General features: G+C 35.7%; 1 protein-coding gene across 2 annotated transcripts; it reads left to right on the top strand.

The window, feature by feature from the left end:
• The first annotated feature begins 1,344 nt into the window (after positions 1–1,344).
• On the top strand, positions 1,345–12,237 carry LOC124185453 (sortilin-related receptor-like). Of its 2 annotated transcripts, XM_046576246.1 has the most exons (11): positions 1,348–1,612; positions 3,770–4,036; positions 4,556–4,717; positions 4,945–5,202; positions 5,320–5,576; positions 5,744–6,794; positions 7,045–10,255; positions 10,535–10,785; positions 10,872–11,349; positions 11,578–11,781; positions 11,975–12,237. In XM_046576246.1, exons 1-11 carry the CDS (start codon positions 1,364–1,366, stop codon positions 12,034–12,036), a joined length of 6,450 nt encoding a protein of 2,149 aa, XP_046432202.1. In that variant the 5' UTR covers positions 1,348–1,363; the 3' UTR covers positions 12,037–12,237. The 2 variants fall into 2 exon arrangements, with proteins under 2 accessions (XP_046432203.1, XP_046432202.1); XM_046576247.1 differs by lacking the exons at positions 11,578–11,781; positions 11,975–12,237 and adding an exon at positions 11,434–11,571 and having other exon boundaries at positions 1,345–1,612.
• Positions 12,238–13,957: the final 1,720 nt, after the last annotated feature.

The following is a 13,957-nucleotide window of genomic DNA, read 5'->3' as shown; positions in this document are numbered from 1 at the left end:
TAGACAAGGTACCGACATAAATGGTGAGTCGATTGCTATTTTGCAGCGAGACTTGAGAAAAAAAAAGTTTCAATTCCGTTATAACCGATGCCTACAATATTGATTTTTCTGTACGTTTTTTACACACCCCTCTAGATGATATAAAATCAAGAGTGATTCAAAGGTAATCCCATTGGTAAAAAGAGAATTGATACTAATTTTTTTGTTCTCAAAACAGATTTTGCAATAAAAATACGTATATCAACGGGTCTTATGGAAACAGACGTATTTCGGCAGGCTGGATAGAACGAATCCTGGAAAAAATACCCCTGAATGCCGAACTTATATTAACATTCTATTCGGACAGAGACTGTTACCTTCGATTATGCCTGTTTCATCTGGAGACCGAACTCTCGGTAAGATATTCATTCCGGGAGTATTTTTCCTGCCTACCGGATAGAACGGACGTATCTCAGAAGATGCTACAAGTTGCGTATAGAGCTCTGTATACACCTATTGTGGTGTCTGTCTAGATATATCCGTTCTAGATTGTTCGCCGAAATACGTCTGTTCCGTAGAACCCGTCGATACGAGGGCTGGTGCATAAACAGTTTCAGTGAAAAACAAAATGTTTGCGAATTTATGGAGAATGTCTCATAGAACGATATAATAACTGTCAATTTGTATTAGCGACGAGTTTTACAGATAATCTAGGCAAACAATTCGTATAGACCTATCAGTCGCCTATCAGTATCTAAATATATAATTGTCATAGACAATGACATAAAACCAATAGAGGAACAAAACTGGAATTCGAACGGTTGGAAAATACGCAATATTCGGAAAGAGTCTAATTTGATGAAAAGAAAGAATTGAAAAACTGAAGATTGAAGTTATAGTCTGCAGAAAAAAACTAGAGAATTTTCGATATACCAAATGCACCTGTACTACAAATTTTCGACGAATAATCTATTGCAGAACATTTACGTGAAAAATTTCTGCTGGTGAGAAACATAATTATTTGAAAGATACGATCCGGTTGATGCATTGAAAAAAAAATCAATTCGCGTATCGCGAATGGCGATAGGGTCGAAATGTATGAATGAATGATGAATTGTGAATACGGAGTTGGTGAACTGTAAATGAGGAAATTGTTCGTTTAAATTTACTCCCGATCAGCGAGAACGGCGAACCCCCAGATAAACGATAAGCAATCGTTTGATATGTGCGCGCCGGCGACAGTCACGCATGCGCGTCGCAGTGAAGAGCCACTCGTTTGTATGTCGACTGTGGTTCGTGCATGGTTCGTGGCGTATCGCTTCTTTTGTTTCCCCCTTCCACATCACCGCTCAATTAAAAGTACTTAGAAGTCAGTGTAGACAAGATGGCCGTCCGGGCGACATCGGCGTTTTGTCTCTTCGCGTTGATATTTCAGTTATTTATATTAATTGATTGCAATTACGGTCAAAGATTTGACGACAAACCGAGAACTCTATATATTTCGGATAACGATGGTTTTAGGCACCGCAGAAGTCCGCTAATTATCGAGTCTGGTAACGTTCTAGATTCCGAAACATCGTTCGGCCGCGGCCGCAGGGATGTTTCGTCTAATAATCACAACATTACAACTAAGGTGAGTGAATTTATTATACGTGTAGCTAGTGAACCTAGTCTTATTCCCAAAAGTATCCCTAATTTTATGTTCATTAAATGATAGCTGTATCGTATTGTTCGTATCGTCGCTGTATACACACGCAGCACACTGTGTTGTTTTTTCTTGCAATGTCAACGTATGACGTTACAGTTCGACGTCTTACCAAGTGAATGCAGACGGGTGATTCTATTACTGTGTCTTCTCTTTATTTCTACAAGTCACCCCTTTCATCTCTGGAACAATTCACATTCATTAACAATTGTTTATGGAGTTATTTTGAGTACGCAGTTTTACACGTAAATCCTAACTTCAATGAATTCTGTCATTACTTTCACTTGATTCATCCCTTAGATTTATAATATTAAGGGTATATTTTATAATGTATTCATACAGTTTGAAACTTAATACACAAAATCATGTGTTGCGATTCTGTCATGCTGCCGGGACTCCAATTTATTCGCACACGATTGTTTATTCTGTTCAACTTCGTCCTATTAACTTGAGTTGTTATTTTTTATTATTCCTATAGTTATGAGTTGTGAACCATACATCCATATGACTCACTACTCTCTTAATGTCACTCACTCGTGACATGTATCCTCCACAAACACTTATCTGTACATTAGTCATGTGACCCTACTGGCACTTATTTTTATACGATATGGATTACCCCACTGTTTTCTTTAGTACATTATTACAAAGAATAAATCACAATAACTTTCAAAGACAGCGTTGACCGTCTTTGTATTCTTACATGATTTCTTTTTTCTTCTTTCGTATATCTATTTGTTTATTTTTATATTCAAATTATCTACTATGCAAGAAGTTTTTGATACCAGTATCATTTAATTCGTTAATGTGCAAACATCTATTTTATATAGGAAATTCGTAGTATGTGTAATTATGACCTCTAATTTTCACTGTCTTTTTGTTTTCATACCTATTTCAATGTATGAATTCTTTTTTACTCTTGCTGAGATATCTATATACCAGGTAAAAGTTTTACCAAGAATATGTGCCACTGATATTATGAATGTAAAATGTGTTAGAAGCTGAAATATGAATATATGTATAGATCTCAAAATAAATATTCACTCTTTTTACGTGAAGTGGTTTTTCTGAGAAAAGATTTTCGCTTGAGTAAGAACTGGTTCTGTTTACGAAGAATCGTTAAAATAATTAGTATTACCAGTTGATATTGACATCTCAACTGAACTTAACAAATCGCTTCGCAAGTAAGGTGGATAAGGTGGATATTGTTTTGATAAATTCTTGTTTATTATCTCAGAATACGAAATTATGCCGATAAGATACTCTGTAATTAGTATACTTCTGGCTAATGTTATCTACATTCTTGTTTAACTGTAACTATATATATTCAGGATGAAAAATATCCACTTGGTAACAAGTTTTTTCGTAACAAGCAACAAATGTAAATGAAGGTCAACCAAGGCATGTATATTTCATTTCTAAGGACGCCAAGAAATTTATTTGCGCAACAGTTCACTAAAATACAAAGTAGCCGTGTGCATTGTTTTACTTATTGCCGGATCAGCTCTTCATTATATTCATTACACACGTCTGATACATGCTGATCTTGCAAGTCATTTTTTGCGAAATTTCAGAGTCTTGATTACTAGAATTCCTATAATTCGAGTGTACATTTAATTCTAAAACTTTATCACCTTCTATAGCTTGAACTAGTATTTATGTTGCCAGTAAATTGATGGTACTTTTGATATATCACTCATAGGTCATTACTATTTTTGCCTTCGCAGGCTATTAACACAAACTGACAGCAACGTTTATATAAGTACCATATTTTTTTTCCCCTGATTTGGTTAGCATTTGAGTGAACCTGCTCACTGAATGTTTGTCATAATGACTTGATTAGACGTGATTAGGCATAAATCCAGTTATAACTGTTATAGTCAGACCATCTTCGCAATTAATAATAACCAAATGTGGTAGATCCACTCATGTGACAAATTCACTTTCACTTTTATCAGTTAACCTAAATAACTGTAATTTCTAGATACTTGAGGTCAATCTGTTTTTAAAAAGATAAAGAAAACTTTTACAATTACCATTCTTGTGACACAGGTTTATAAATTGAAGATTAAATTTTTGTTTCAGCTCAATTGGTTGAATGATTCTCATCAACAACTGATGGTACATTGGGTAGGCGAAGGTTCAAATGTGATAATTTGCCTAGCAAGAGATAGTACTCCGCTTGTCCGTCTGCCAATAAAAACTAATCCCAGCGCAGTCTACATCAGCTACGATTATGGAGAAACCTTCGAAAATAAAACTGATAAATTCCGTGTTTCCGATTCCAAAGAGCCAAGTGTTGGATATGCCACCCTGGACAAATTTTACAACCATCCGAAATTCAACACTCATGTAAGTTAATCTTTTACATTGACAATTCGAATTTGTGAGACGAGTTTAATTAGTCGACCATATAAGTATTACATGGAACATAATGAGAATGAAGTTTGTAATGGATAATAAAATAAGAGACAACATTTTTTTTTGTCCATTCTTGTTTGTATGTAGTCATAAAATGCATTAACCATAGGGAGATGTGTATATTATACTTTAAAATATTTATTGCCACTTTTCGTCAGATATGATTGAATGTTTTCTCTATAAGACCAAGAATGAAATTCACTTGACTCATCGAGTGACATACTTCTTGCTTGTACCAATATTTGTGACATGATACAAATCAAGCAGCAAGTATCCTTTGTTGCTCACAATTTGACTGACTTATCCGGATTCAATCTGCTATGATAATCCAAGATTTTTTTTTATGACTGATACTTGATAAATACGACCACAGTAACAAACGCTGGTTGTCGAATTACTTGAACGATGTCTCGTTTTAATGATAAATATTCTTCTCTTTTTTCCTTTTAGTGCGTATTTGCAGATAGTTCCAACCAATTGATATTCACTACATGGAATAATGGCCAAGATATAATCAGACAAAACTTACCATTTCATCCAAGCGAAATTTCGTTTTATGAGGATGATCCAATTACATTTCTAGCATTGGACAAAATTGACCCAGAGCGGAAGGTAATGTTATATTAGACTTTCACATCTAAACATGATAAGATAGTAGGCTTTAAATGATGAAGCATATCTGTCTGACAACTTATTTATTTGTTTCTCAGTATGGGCAATCAGTATAAACCACGAAAATGAATAAGTTGATAAATTGTTATTTTGAATCTGTAAATATTTCAATCAATTTTTCAATAATTTCATTAGCGGACTATTATATGACGCTTTATTAATTGCAGTTATGGCTTACAAGAGATTTTGGAAAAACATGGGTAGCTATCCAAGAGTATGTCAAAGCATTTTTCTGGTCATCTAAACAACCGAAGACATTGTTTGTTGAAAGACACGAACCATCTGGTGTTAATACAGTTTTAGAAAGTAGAAAATTATTCCAAGCTGAACGAAACTTTGGAGTTGTAATAGCTGGTATTGAAGATTTTCAAATAAAAGGTGACTGCATGTTTGCAACGACTAAAAGCCGAGCTAAAAGTGCCGATGTAAGTAGATCTTCGATTGCTTAAAAATTATTGTAGTAGTTTGAGATAAAGCTGGAAGTATCTTGAATGAGTACCACTAACTTTTATAATTAAATGGGAAAAACATTATTGTTTCAGAAAAATTTGGACTTATTTATTTCATGTAAGAATCGGCCGTTTGTGAAAGCTCAATTTCTTTCCGAATTGGATCGAAAAGACTATCATATTGCGGATGTTTCCAACAATCGTATTTTAGTAGCAGTTTCCCATACTGAGTATATAGTTAATCTCTACGTTTCGGAGATAGTAGATTACGACAGCATTGTGTTTACATTATCCCTGGAAAGAATTCTAACTTTCTTCCCGAATAGCACTTGGAAGGACAGCTGGCTCAAGTAAACACACTTATCTTTTTTCTAGTATTCGCCTTATATTAACATTCACTCAAGTTTCTGTACAATTATACTGTAAAATATGTATACCTGTGCAGTAAGTTTTAATTTTTTAATTTTAATTGTTCAATTATTTACCAAGTAATTAATATTATTTAATTTTTTTCCAGTGACGTCTCGGATGAAGCTTTCACTGACTTATACAAGGTAGAAGGGCTGCGAGGTATTTATATCGCATCCCAAGTAAAAGAAACTCCAAAAGCTGGAGCAATTGGACCCGAGCATCTCGCATCTTTGATAACTTACGATCATGGTGCAACATGGAATCCAATTAAAGCACCCGATGTTGACAATGATGGCTTTTTCATCCCATGTCACGACGATTGTTCCTTACATCTCAGCCAGAAGTTTAGTCAGCTTTATCCAGCAACTCGTTCTGTGTCTATAATGAGTTCCAAGTCGGCACCTGGCATTATAATTGCTACAGGAGTGATTGGAAAAAGTCTGAAGGGTCATCCAGGTGTTTTTGTATCTCGGGATGCCGGTTTGACATGGAAACAAGTCCTCAAGGATTATTACTTTTTCAACATGGGAGATCATGGCGGAGTTTTAGTAGCTGTCAAATACTTCAAGTCACGCGGGGAAACTAGACACATTTTATACTCGACAGATGAAGGAGAAACTTGGCAGATGTATGAGTTTAATGACAATATGCTACGAGTTTATGGATTGATGACAGAGCCTGGAGAAAATACAACCGTTTTTACAATGTTTGGCTCCGAAAGCTCTCGGCATCAGTGGTTAATAGTTAAAGTGGATTTACGGAAAGTATTTGAAAGAGATTGCAACAAAGATGATTTCAAGTTTTGGTCTCCGACTAGCACTGAACAGCCCGCAATGGCCTGTGTACTCGGTCGCAAAGAGACTTATCAACGAAGGGCTGCACGTGCTAATTGTTATACTGGAGCTGATTATGATAGGCCTGTTAAATTGGAAATTTGCCAATGTGATGCCAAGGACTACCAGTGCGATATAGGATTCATACGTAGTACGCTTCCCTATCATTGCATTCGCGACAAATCTTCACACAGTAGCTTCGATCCTTACGAGATACCCAAAACTTGCAAGCCAGGTGCATTTTATAATCGAACCAAAGGATATCGAAAAATAGAGGATGACGAATGCTCAGGGGGCTTGAACAGAAATTTTGAACCTGACGAGGTACATAATTATTATTTATCACATTATTGCAGCGTTTCTTTTCTTGTTTATTTCACGTTAAACGCATTTGTTTATAGGCTTGATAAGTTTTACTTTTTATCGATCTCCTGAATTATGAATTATTTGTCATATTAGTAAATTTGTGAACAATTATTATTGTTTCTAATCGAAATATCGTTGAAAACTATGAGGTGCTTTAATCTCACGATACCACCTATAATTATCTCTAGTGCCAATAATTGTGTTACAGATACCATGTCCCATGGAAGAAATTTCTTCTGAATTCTTGTTAGTTGCTCAAAGAGATCACATAACTCGAATCGATCTAAAAGAGCAAAGATTGGAAGTCTTACCCCTACACGGTTTGAAAAACGTAATTGCAATTGAATTCGATTTAAAAAACAACTGTCTATACTGGGCTGATATTGTAAATGATACGATTGGAAGACAGTGCCTTAAAGATGGAACAAGCTACCCTGAAATTTTAGTTGAAACGGATCTCAGTTCTATTGAAGGAATGGCACTCGACTGGATCTCCAAAGTTCTCTACTTCGTTGATGGTGTACAAATGAAAATCGAGATAATCAGGGTTGACATTTCCACTATGGGAAGAATGAGGCGAACAATTTTAGATTCGGCTGTGCTTAAAAAACCAAGAGGCATCGCCGTTCATCCAATGAATGGTTATATGTTTTGGACTGACTGGGCACCTGGAGATGCTTCGGTATCCCGTGCCAACTTGGATGGTTCAAATGTTAAGCGATTGTTTAATGACAAAACCGTTGAATGGCCAAATGGAATAACAATCGATCACATAGCTGAAAGAATATATTGGGTAGATGCTAAACTCGACTATATTGGTTCATCCGACCTTGATGGGCAGAGATTTAAAAAAATACTTGCTAATGACGAACGATTGGCTCATCCTTTTGCAGTTGCTGTCTTTAAGGATAACATGTACTGGGATGACTGGAAACAGTCAATGATATTTGTAGCAGACAAAGATCATGGCTTAGGATTAACTAATGTATTTGGACAGCTAGTTGGACTGATGGACCTGAAAGTATTTGCACATAGTGTACAGGTTGGCACTAATAGATGTGCCAACAGCACGTGTTCTCACATTTGTCTCGGTGCTCCTAATAACGAATTTTCATGCTTATGTCCGTATGGCATGGAAATGACTAGCTCAGGAAATTGTACTTGTCCCGGAGGGATAACACCTTATCTCAACTCTACATGCCCTCGTGTAGCTAGTACTTGCTCCGCAAATCAATTCTATTGCAATAATAATATTTGTATACCAGAGTTATGGAAATGCGATGGTGATAACGACTGTGGAGATAATTCTGACGAAATGCACTGTAAACGTGCATCCTGTGAACCGAATCACTTTGCCTGCGATAAAGATAAATGCATTCCAAAGTACTGGGTTTGCGATTTCGATATTGACTGTAAAGACAAGACCGATGAGTTAAATTGTCGTTATGCAAATTGCACAGAAGCGCAATTTAAGTGTCAGAATGGCCAATGTATCTCACATCAATGGTTTTGTGATGGAGAAAGTGATTGTCGCGATGGTTCGGATGAAAAAAATTGTTCGATTGCTCAAACGACCACTTGTGAAACTGGTCAATTCCTTTGCAACAAGACTGGTTACCAAACGTGTATTCCATCTGCATGGAGATGTGATGGAGAAAGTGATTGTGAAAATAGTACTGATGAAGCATTTTGCGATAAACTACAGTGTGAACCTTGGCAATTCGCATGTAAATCTAGTAAGCGATGTATTTACAACTCTTGGGTCTGCGATGGAGATCAGGACTGCAGAGATGGCTCAGATGAAGTTAACTGTTCAATCTCTACTCAAACTCCTCTACCACTGCCACATCCATTGTTCCCAAACAATTCCTGCAGTGACTGGATGTTCATGTGTAACAATAAAAAATGCGTACCATATTGGTGGAAATGTGACAGGGTTGATGATTGTGGAGATAATTCAGATGAAATTGGATGCGGAAATTTAGATGTCTCGACAGAAGCACCTGCCACTACACCTCAGTCACGAACATGCCGCATGTATCAATTTCAATGCTACAATGGGGCTTGCATAGAAGAGGCCTGGGTTTGTGATGGATACCAAGACTGTTCGTCTGGAGAAGACGAATTGCATTGTGAGGGAGTTACAATTGCTTGCCGTAATGACCAGTTTAAGTGCCGTGTGGATGGCTCATGCATTCCTGTGATAAATCTCTGTAATAACGTACTTGAATGTCCTGATGGTAGTGACGAAATAGGCTGCAATGATGATCTAACAACTGCCACAGAAAGCCCTCCCTGCGATTCTGGTTTTTTCCCTTGCGATCAGAGACACTGTATTCCAAAGGCTTCGTTTTGCGACGGAAAATCAGATTGCTATGATGGTTTGGATGAAAGTGATTGCGACAAAAACAGTTCTAGAATTTATCAAGTTTCTAAAATGGGAGTTGATAGCAAATCTATTAACGCATCTAGCTTATTTTTGTATTGGATGATCCCGGTGCCGAGCAATGTGACCTTTGAATTCCTACCTTCAATAGCAAAATCTGAAACAAACGCTACTTGGACAAATGCCACAAGTTGGATCGAAAAAGATGAATATCAGTTCAACGGTCTTCGGCCTTACACAAAATATAATTTAACCGTTTATGTTAAGCTAAAAAATCAAACCACAGTCTTTCCTCCAGCAGTATATACGTCCGCTATGACTGCTATAGGCGTTCCATCTCCACCGTGGGATGTTACTGCTACCCAGAAAAATGGAACGAAGATTGAAGTATCTTGGCGTCCACCACTGTGTCCATATGGACCAATAACTGGTTATGAAGTATTTATGCAGCCACCAATCCCTCCAAAATCATATACAGTGCAAAAAACATCACTGATTATTGACACAGCATTTGAAGCGGATAAAAAGTATTCATTTTGGGTTATTGCGAAGAACAAAGAATATGAATCGAATTCTTCCATTGTTGAGATTATAGTTTTTGACGGTGCTGCTAATATTGATGATATAGAAAACTTGTCAGTTCTTGCTGTGACTAATTCAACCGTTAGTTTGACTTGGGATAAAAGGCCAAATGTTACTGGATATCATGTTACTCCAAAAGGCCCTGACCCATATCCTGCCTTGCGCACAACAATAACTGAGCATAATTCATTAGTTGTAAAGAATTTGGCACCAGGAGTTCAATACAAATTCGACGTAAATGCATTCAAAAATAACTTTGTTGGAAAAGTCGTAACAATCAGTGCAACTACAACTGGCACTCCATTACCTACAGTACCAAACTTACAAGCACAATTGATGAAGGATCAAGGAACAACCGTTAAACTTAGCTGGGAACCGCCAAAGGACTCCCGGAAGATCAAGTGGAAGTATGCAATCTACTATGCTCTGAACATGCCAGATTTAATGGAAGGTGAGTAGTAACATGAACTTGTCAATAACGACCGTTTTTAAATTTTCCTACAATATATAAATCTACTGTGAAAATGGGGTGAAATGAGCCCTTATGATAATCATGGGACAAACCTACAGTGCTGAATATGACAGAAAGTCATCTGAAAAGTTTTGCTTCACCGAATCCGCTTAGTGTGGTATAGCTGTAGAAATAATTTGTTTATATAAAACTGATGATAAATGGTTCATGTCGAACAGTTACAAAACCGACTCAATGTATTTGTTTTTTTTTCTACAGAGGCCAGGTTTACTACAAGCAATCTTACAACATCTATTCGTAACTTGGAAGCTTGCGAGGTATACATGTTCGCAGTTGGAGTTTTGGGAGACTTCGGTGCTGGTCCTCTCAGCCCTCCATTCCAGGTGTCTACACACTACAACATCAGAGCAGCACCAAAGCAACTCAGCATCACAACATCAGGAAATGATGAAATAATTGTGAGCTGGAGTTCAAGCTGTCCCAGGATAGATGAGCCAGTTGTTTACATGGTATTATAATTATATTGAAAACAATAATTAAATATTACTTTGTTAAATTATATAGTACTCAATTCGATTTTACTTGGACGTTTCAGGTTACGGTGACCGAAATGACGCATAATGAAGTTCATACTGTATCGTTGAATCCAACGAATGAAACTAGATTATCACAGAGATTCCATCCTATACAGTATGGTGGAAAATACAGTGTGACGGTAGTAACAAATGCTACCAATGCAATCCCAAGTCAACCTGTTATTTATCTGGCACCACCAATATCGCCACCGCATCAGTTGACAGTACAGTATAAGAAATCCGGTTATCTTATTTACTGGCAAGAGCACAACTTACCAGGCAGTTTCGCTAACAAAACGAAGTATCATTATCAAATATTGATATCAGAGGGTGAAAGTGTAGTCAATGAATCTACTGCGCGAACATTAAATGCTGATGAACCCCCGTACTTATACAAGAGTCCAATAATGGACATCTGTGCCTTTGCTATGAGGCTGGTTACTGAAAGTGGATATCAGAGCGAACTCAGCGAAACTTATGTTATGAAAAAATCCCCATGTAAGTTTCCATGTAAATAATCGATATGCTACTAAGCTTTCAATAATTTTTAATACAGCAAGGGTTTCTTGTGGTTGGTTTCAGCTTCATGCAGATATATCAGAAGTCTTAATTCGTAGTGATGCTATGATATAGCAGTTGCTTCCTATGTCTTGTTATAATATTTAGCTAATACATACAGTTATAACGACAATTGTAATAAATCACGTATTCTTATATTTACAACAGCTGCAACACCATTGGCAATATATACGTCGAACGTTCTGCCATTTGCCCTATCAATCTGTCTACTGATCATTGCTCTAGGAGCAGCCCTTGGATATTTTGTGGTACGACACAGAAGATTGTCGAACAGTTTTACACAATTCGCAAACAGCCATTACGATACGAGACGCGGACAAGCAACGTTTCCTGGCACTACAGATGGCTTAGGTAAACTATGATTTATCCTATAAAACTTATTTCTTTCTTCTGTTTTATAGGTATTTGATCACACAGATGTATTATGCGATCAAATATCTAAAATATATGAAACTACCATTTTGAGATGGTAAATTTTATAAAAATTACTGATGTCCTGCTGGTGATCAGAATTTTTAGAAATACGTGTTGCTTGTTTTAACAGATGATGAAGACAGCCCTGTGATTCGAGGCTTCTCCGATGACGAGCCATTGGTAATAGCATGAGCAAATTTAACCTTCGTTTTCTAACAAGATAGAACAATTTTTTTGGGGGTATCCAACAACTCTGAATTCACAGATTACCAATAAGTGGTCATGTTTACATTAGACATGTGCAAAAAAAAAAAAAAAATATTCTTAATATTATTACTATCTTAGATTTTTATTGCATAAGATCAAAGGGTTTTATGAAAGTATACAAGTACTGGTAGGGTTACTAGGATCGTAAGTCATTGAACAATTATTTAAAAAATTAGATGGCAATGCATGGATAATGTCCTAAAAAGATTTTGCACGAACTATATGGCATGTGTGAGAAATTTGATCAAAAGTAGGTTCTCAACGTGACAGGTAATCATTCATAACGTTGAAATATCCTTTTATTATAGGTGTTTTTTATTATATGACGTGCTCATTGCATCGTTTTGTGTGTTTGGACTGAAAAGCTTGTTAGCTAACCTTTCGTTTAACGTAGGTGTTATATTCATTGCATTATTTGTATACTTACGTAAACTCTTTGCATAAACAAGAATTACAATATTAAGAATTATTATTCTATATAGTCATGTTAATTTACACTGTAAAATTGAGTATAAGGTAGTGTATTTCCATGGTTTTTCAAATTATATTGCTTACAGAAAACTCATTGCCTCTTATAAGACTTCATAAGCCAGTTTTAATAATATTATGTGTGATTAGAATCGTAATTGGTGAGAATTGACTACTATGACCAGTAGAGACTGTAATGAATATAAAACGACAATATCATTTTCTCAACCATATATTTTTGGGAATAACATTTCATCGTCACTTTTACTTTTGAGAATCTATTAGCGTATTGTAAATTATAATTTCCTTTCGATATGCACAGGCGGAATAAATTGATTTTGTTAGAAACTTATATGCTAGATTTATCTGGCACCAATCATGAGTATTGAAGGTAACTTAATTGTAAATAATAGGAGACGTCTGTAAGCAATAAAATTCGAGACAAAATAAATTTCATGATGCCATAAGAAAATCAAAGAACGTGATTATAATTACGTACTAAAATATTCTTTGGTTGTCTCTTTAATTTTCTACTTTAGCTTTTGAATTTAATATTTCTGTGCAATTACTCGAAAAGAATTCTATATACTGTGATAGTGTGATTTTTAGAGCTTCCAAACAAAGACGATAATTCTAATTGCTTTGTAAAGACGATGCTTTCCAAAAATAAGTAATTAATGATTTCAGTATGACATTGTTTTCCTGTTACTTGCACAGAAGTAGTTGTTTCTATCAATTCTACTGAAACATAAATTCATTAGTTCTTTCACTTTGAAACTAAAAAATTCAATTTTTTAATTTTTCAATTTTCTTTTCCTACTTGTCCAGTTGAAGCCTTGTGATCGTGGCAGACTGTTCTACACTGCAATGACCAAAAATCTATTTTTTTAACACTTGTGCTAATTTCAGCATATATCTACTATTTGTTTGATTTCAATTTAAACGTCAAAGTAATATAAAATTAATCACACCATTCCTACTGAAGAATTTTTCTCAAAAGGATTTTCTATTTTTCAATATTTCTTACTGTGCTGTATATACACTTCTATTTTGAATGTTGATAGAAATCAATATTCAACACAGAAACATTGTACAGGATGAGTTTGTGGTTAACGTTAATGAACAATGTTCAAAACAAAGGTGATATTCTCCATTCGTAAAAATAAAAAAATATCCAGTAACTGAATTGTGTACTAGCCTTTGTGAACCATACAATTTGCTTATACTTTTTTGAAAAAATTGAAGCTCAGAGATGACGAACGATATGTAATATATGGTGATTAAGTAAATCAGCCAAAAAAGTCTGAAGAAACACATCACAGTGTTAGTAATAAAACACATGATTTCTTGTTTTTCATGTTGCAAATGCATGATTGGA

Source organism: Neodiprion fabricii, chromosome 6 (genome assembly GCF_021155785.1).
Source record: "Neodiprion fabricii isolate iyNeoFabr1 chromosome 6, iyNeoFabr1.1, whole genome shotgun sequence".
In the NCBI taxonomy this organism is placed as follows: Eukaryota; Metazoa; Arthropoda; class Insecta; order Hymenoptera; family Diprionidae; genus Neodiprion; species Neodiprion fabricii.
Note: the sequence above shows the minus strand (reverse complement) of the source record. Positions and strands in the feature narration are given on the sequence as shown.

Bases quoted from the DNA above. Each gene is read 5' to 3' on its own strand.
- LOC124185453 (XM_046576246.1), top strand. From the start codon at position 1,364: ATGGCCGTCCGGGCGACATCGGCGTTTTGTCTCTTCGCGTTGATATTT. The intron at 4,037-4,555 runs GTAAGTTAATCT...TTTTCCTTTTAG, and splicing joins ATCCGAAATTCAACACTCAT to TGCGTATTTGCAGATAGTTC. The intron at 10,256-10,534 runs GTGAGTAGTAAC...TTTTTTCTACAG, and splicing joins CATGCCAGATTTAATGGAAG to AGGCCAGGTTTACTACAAGC.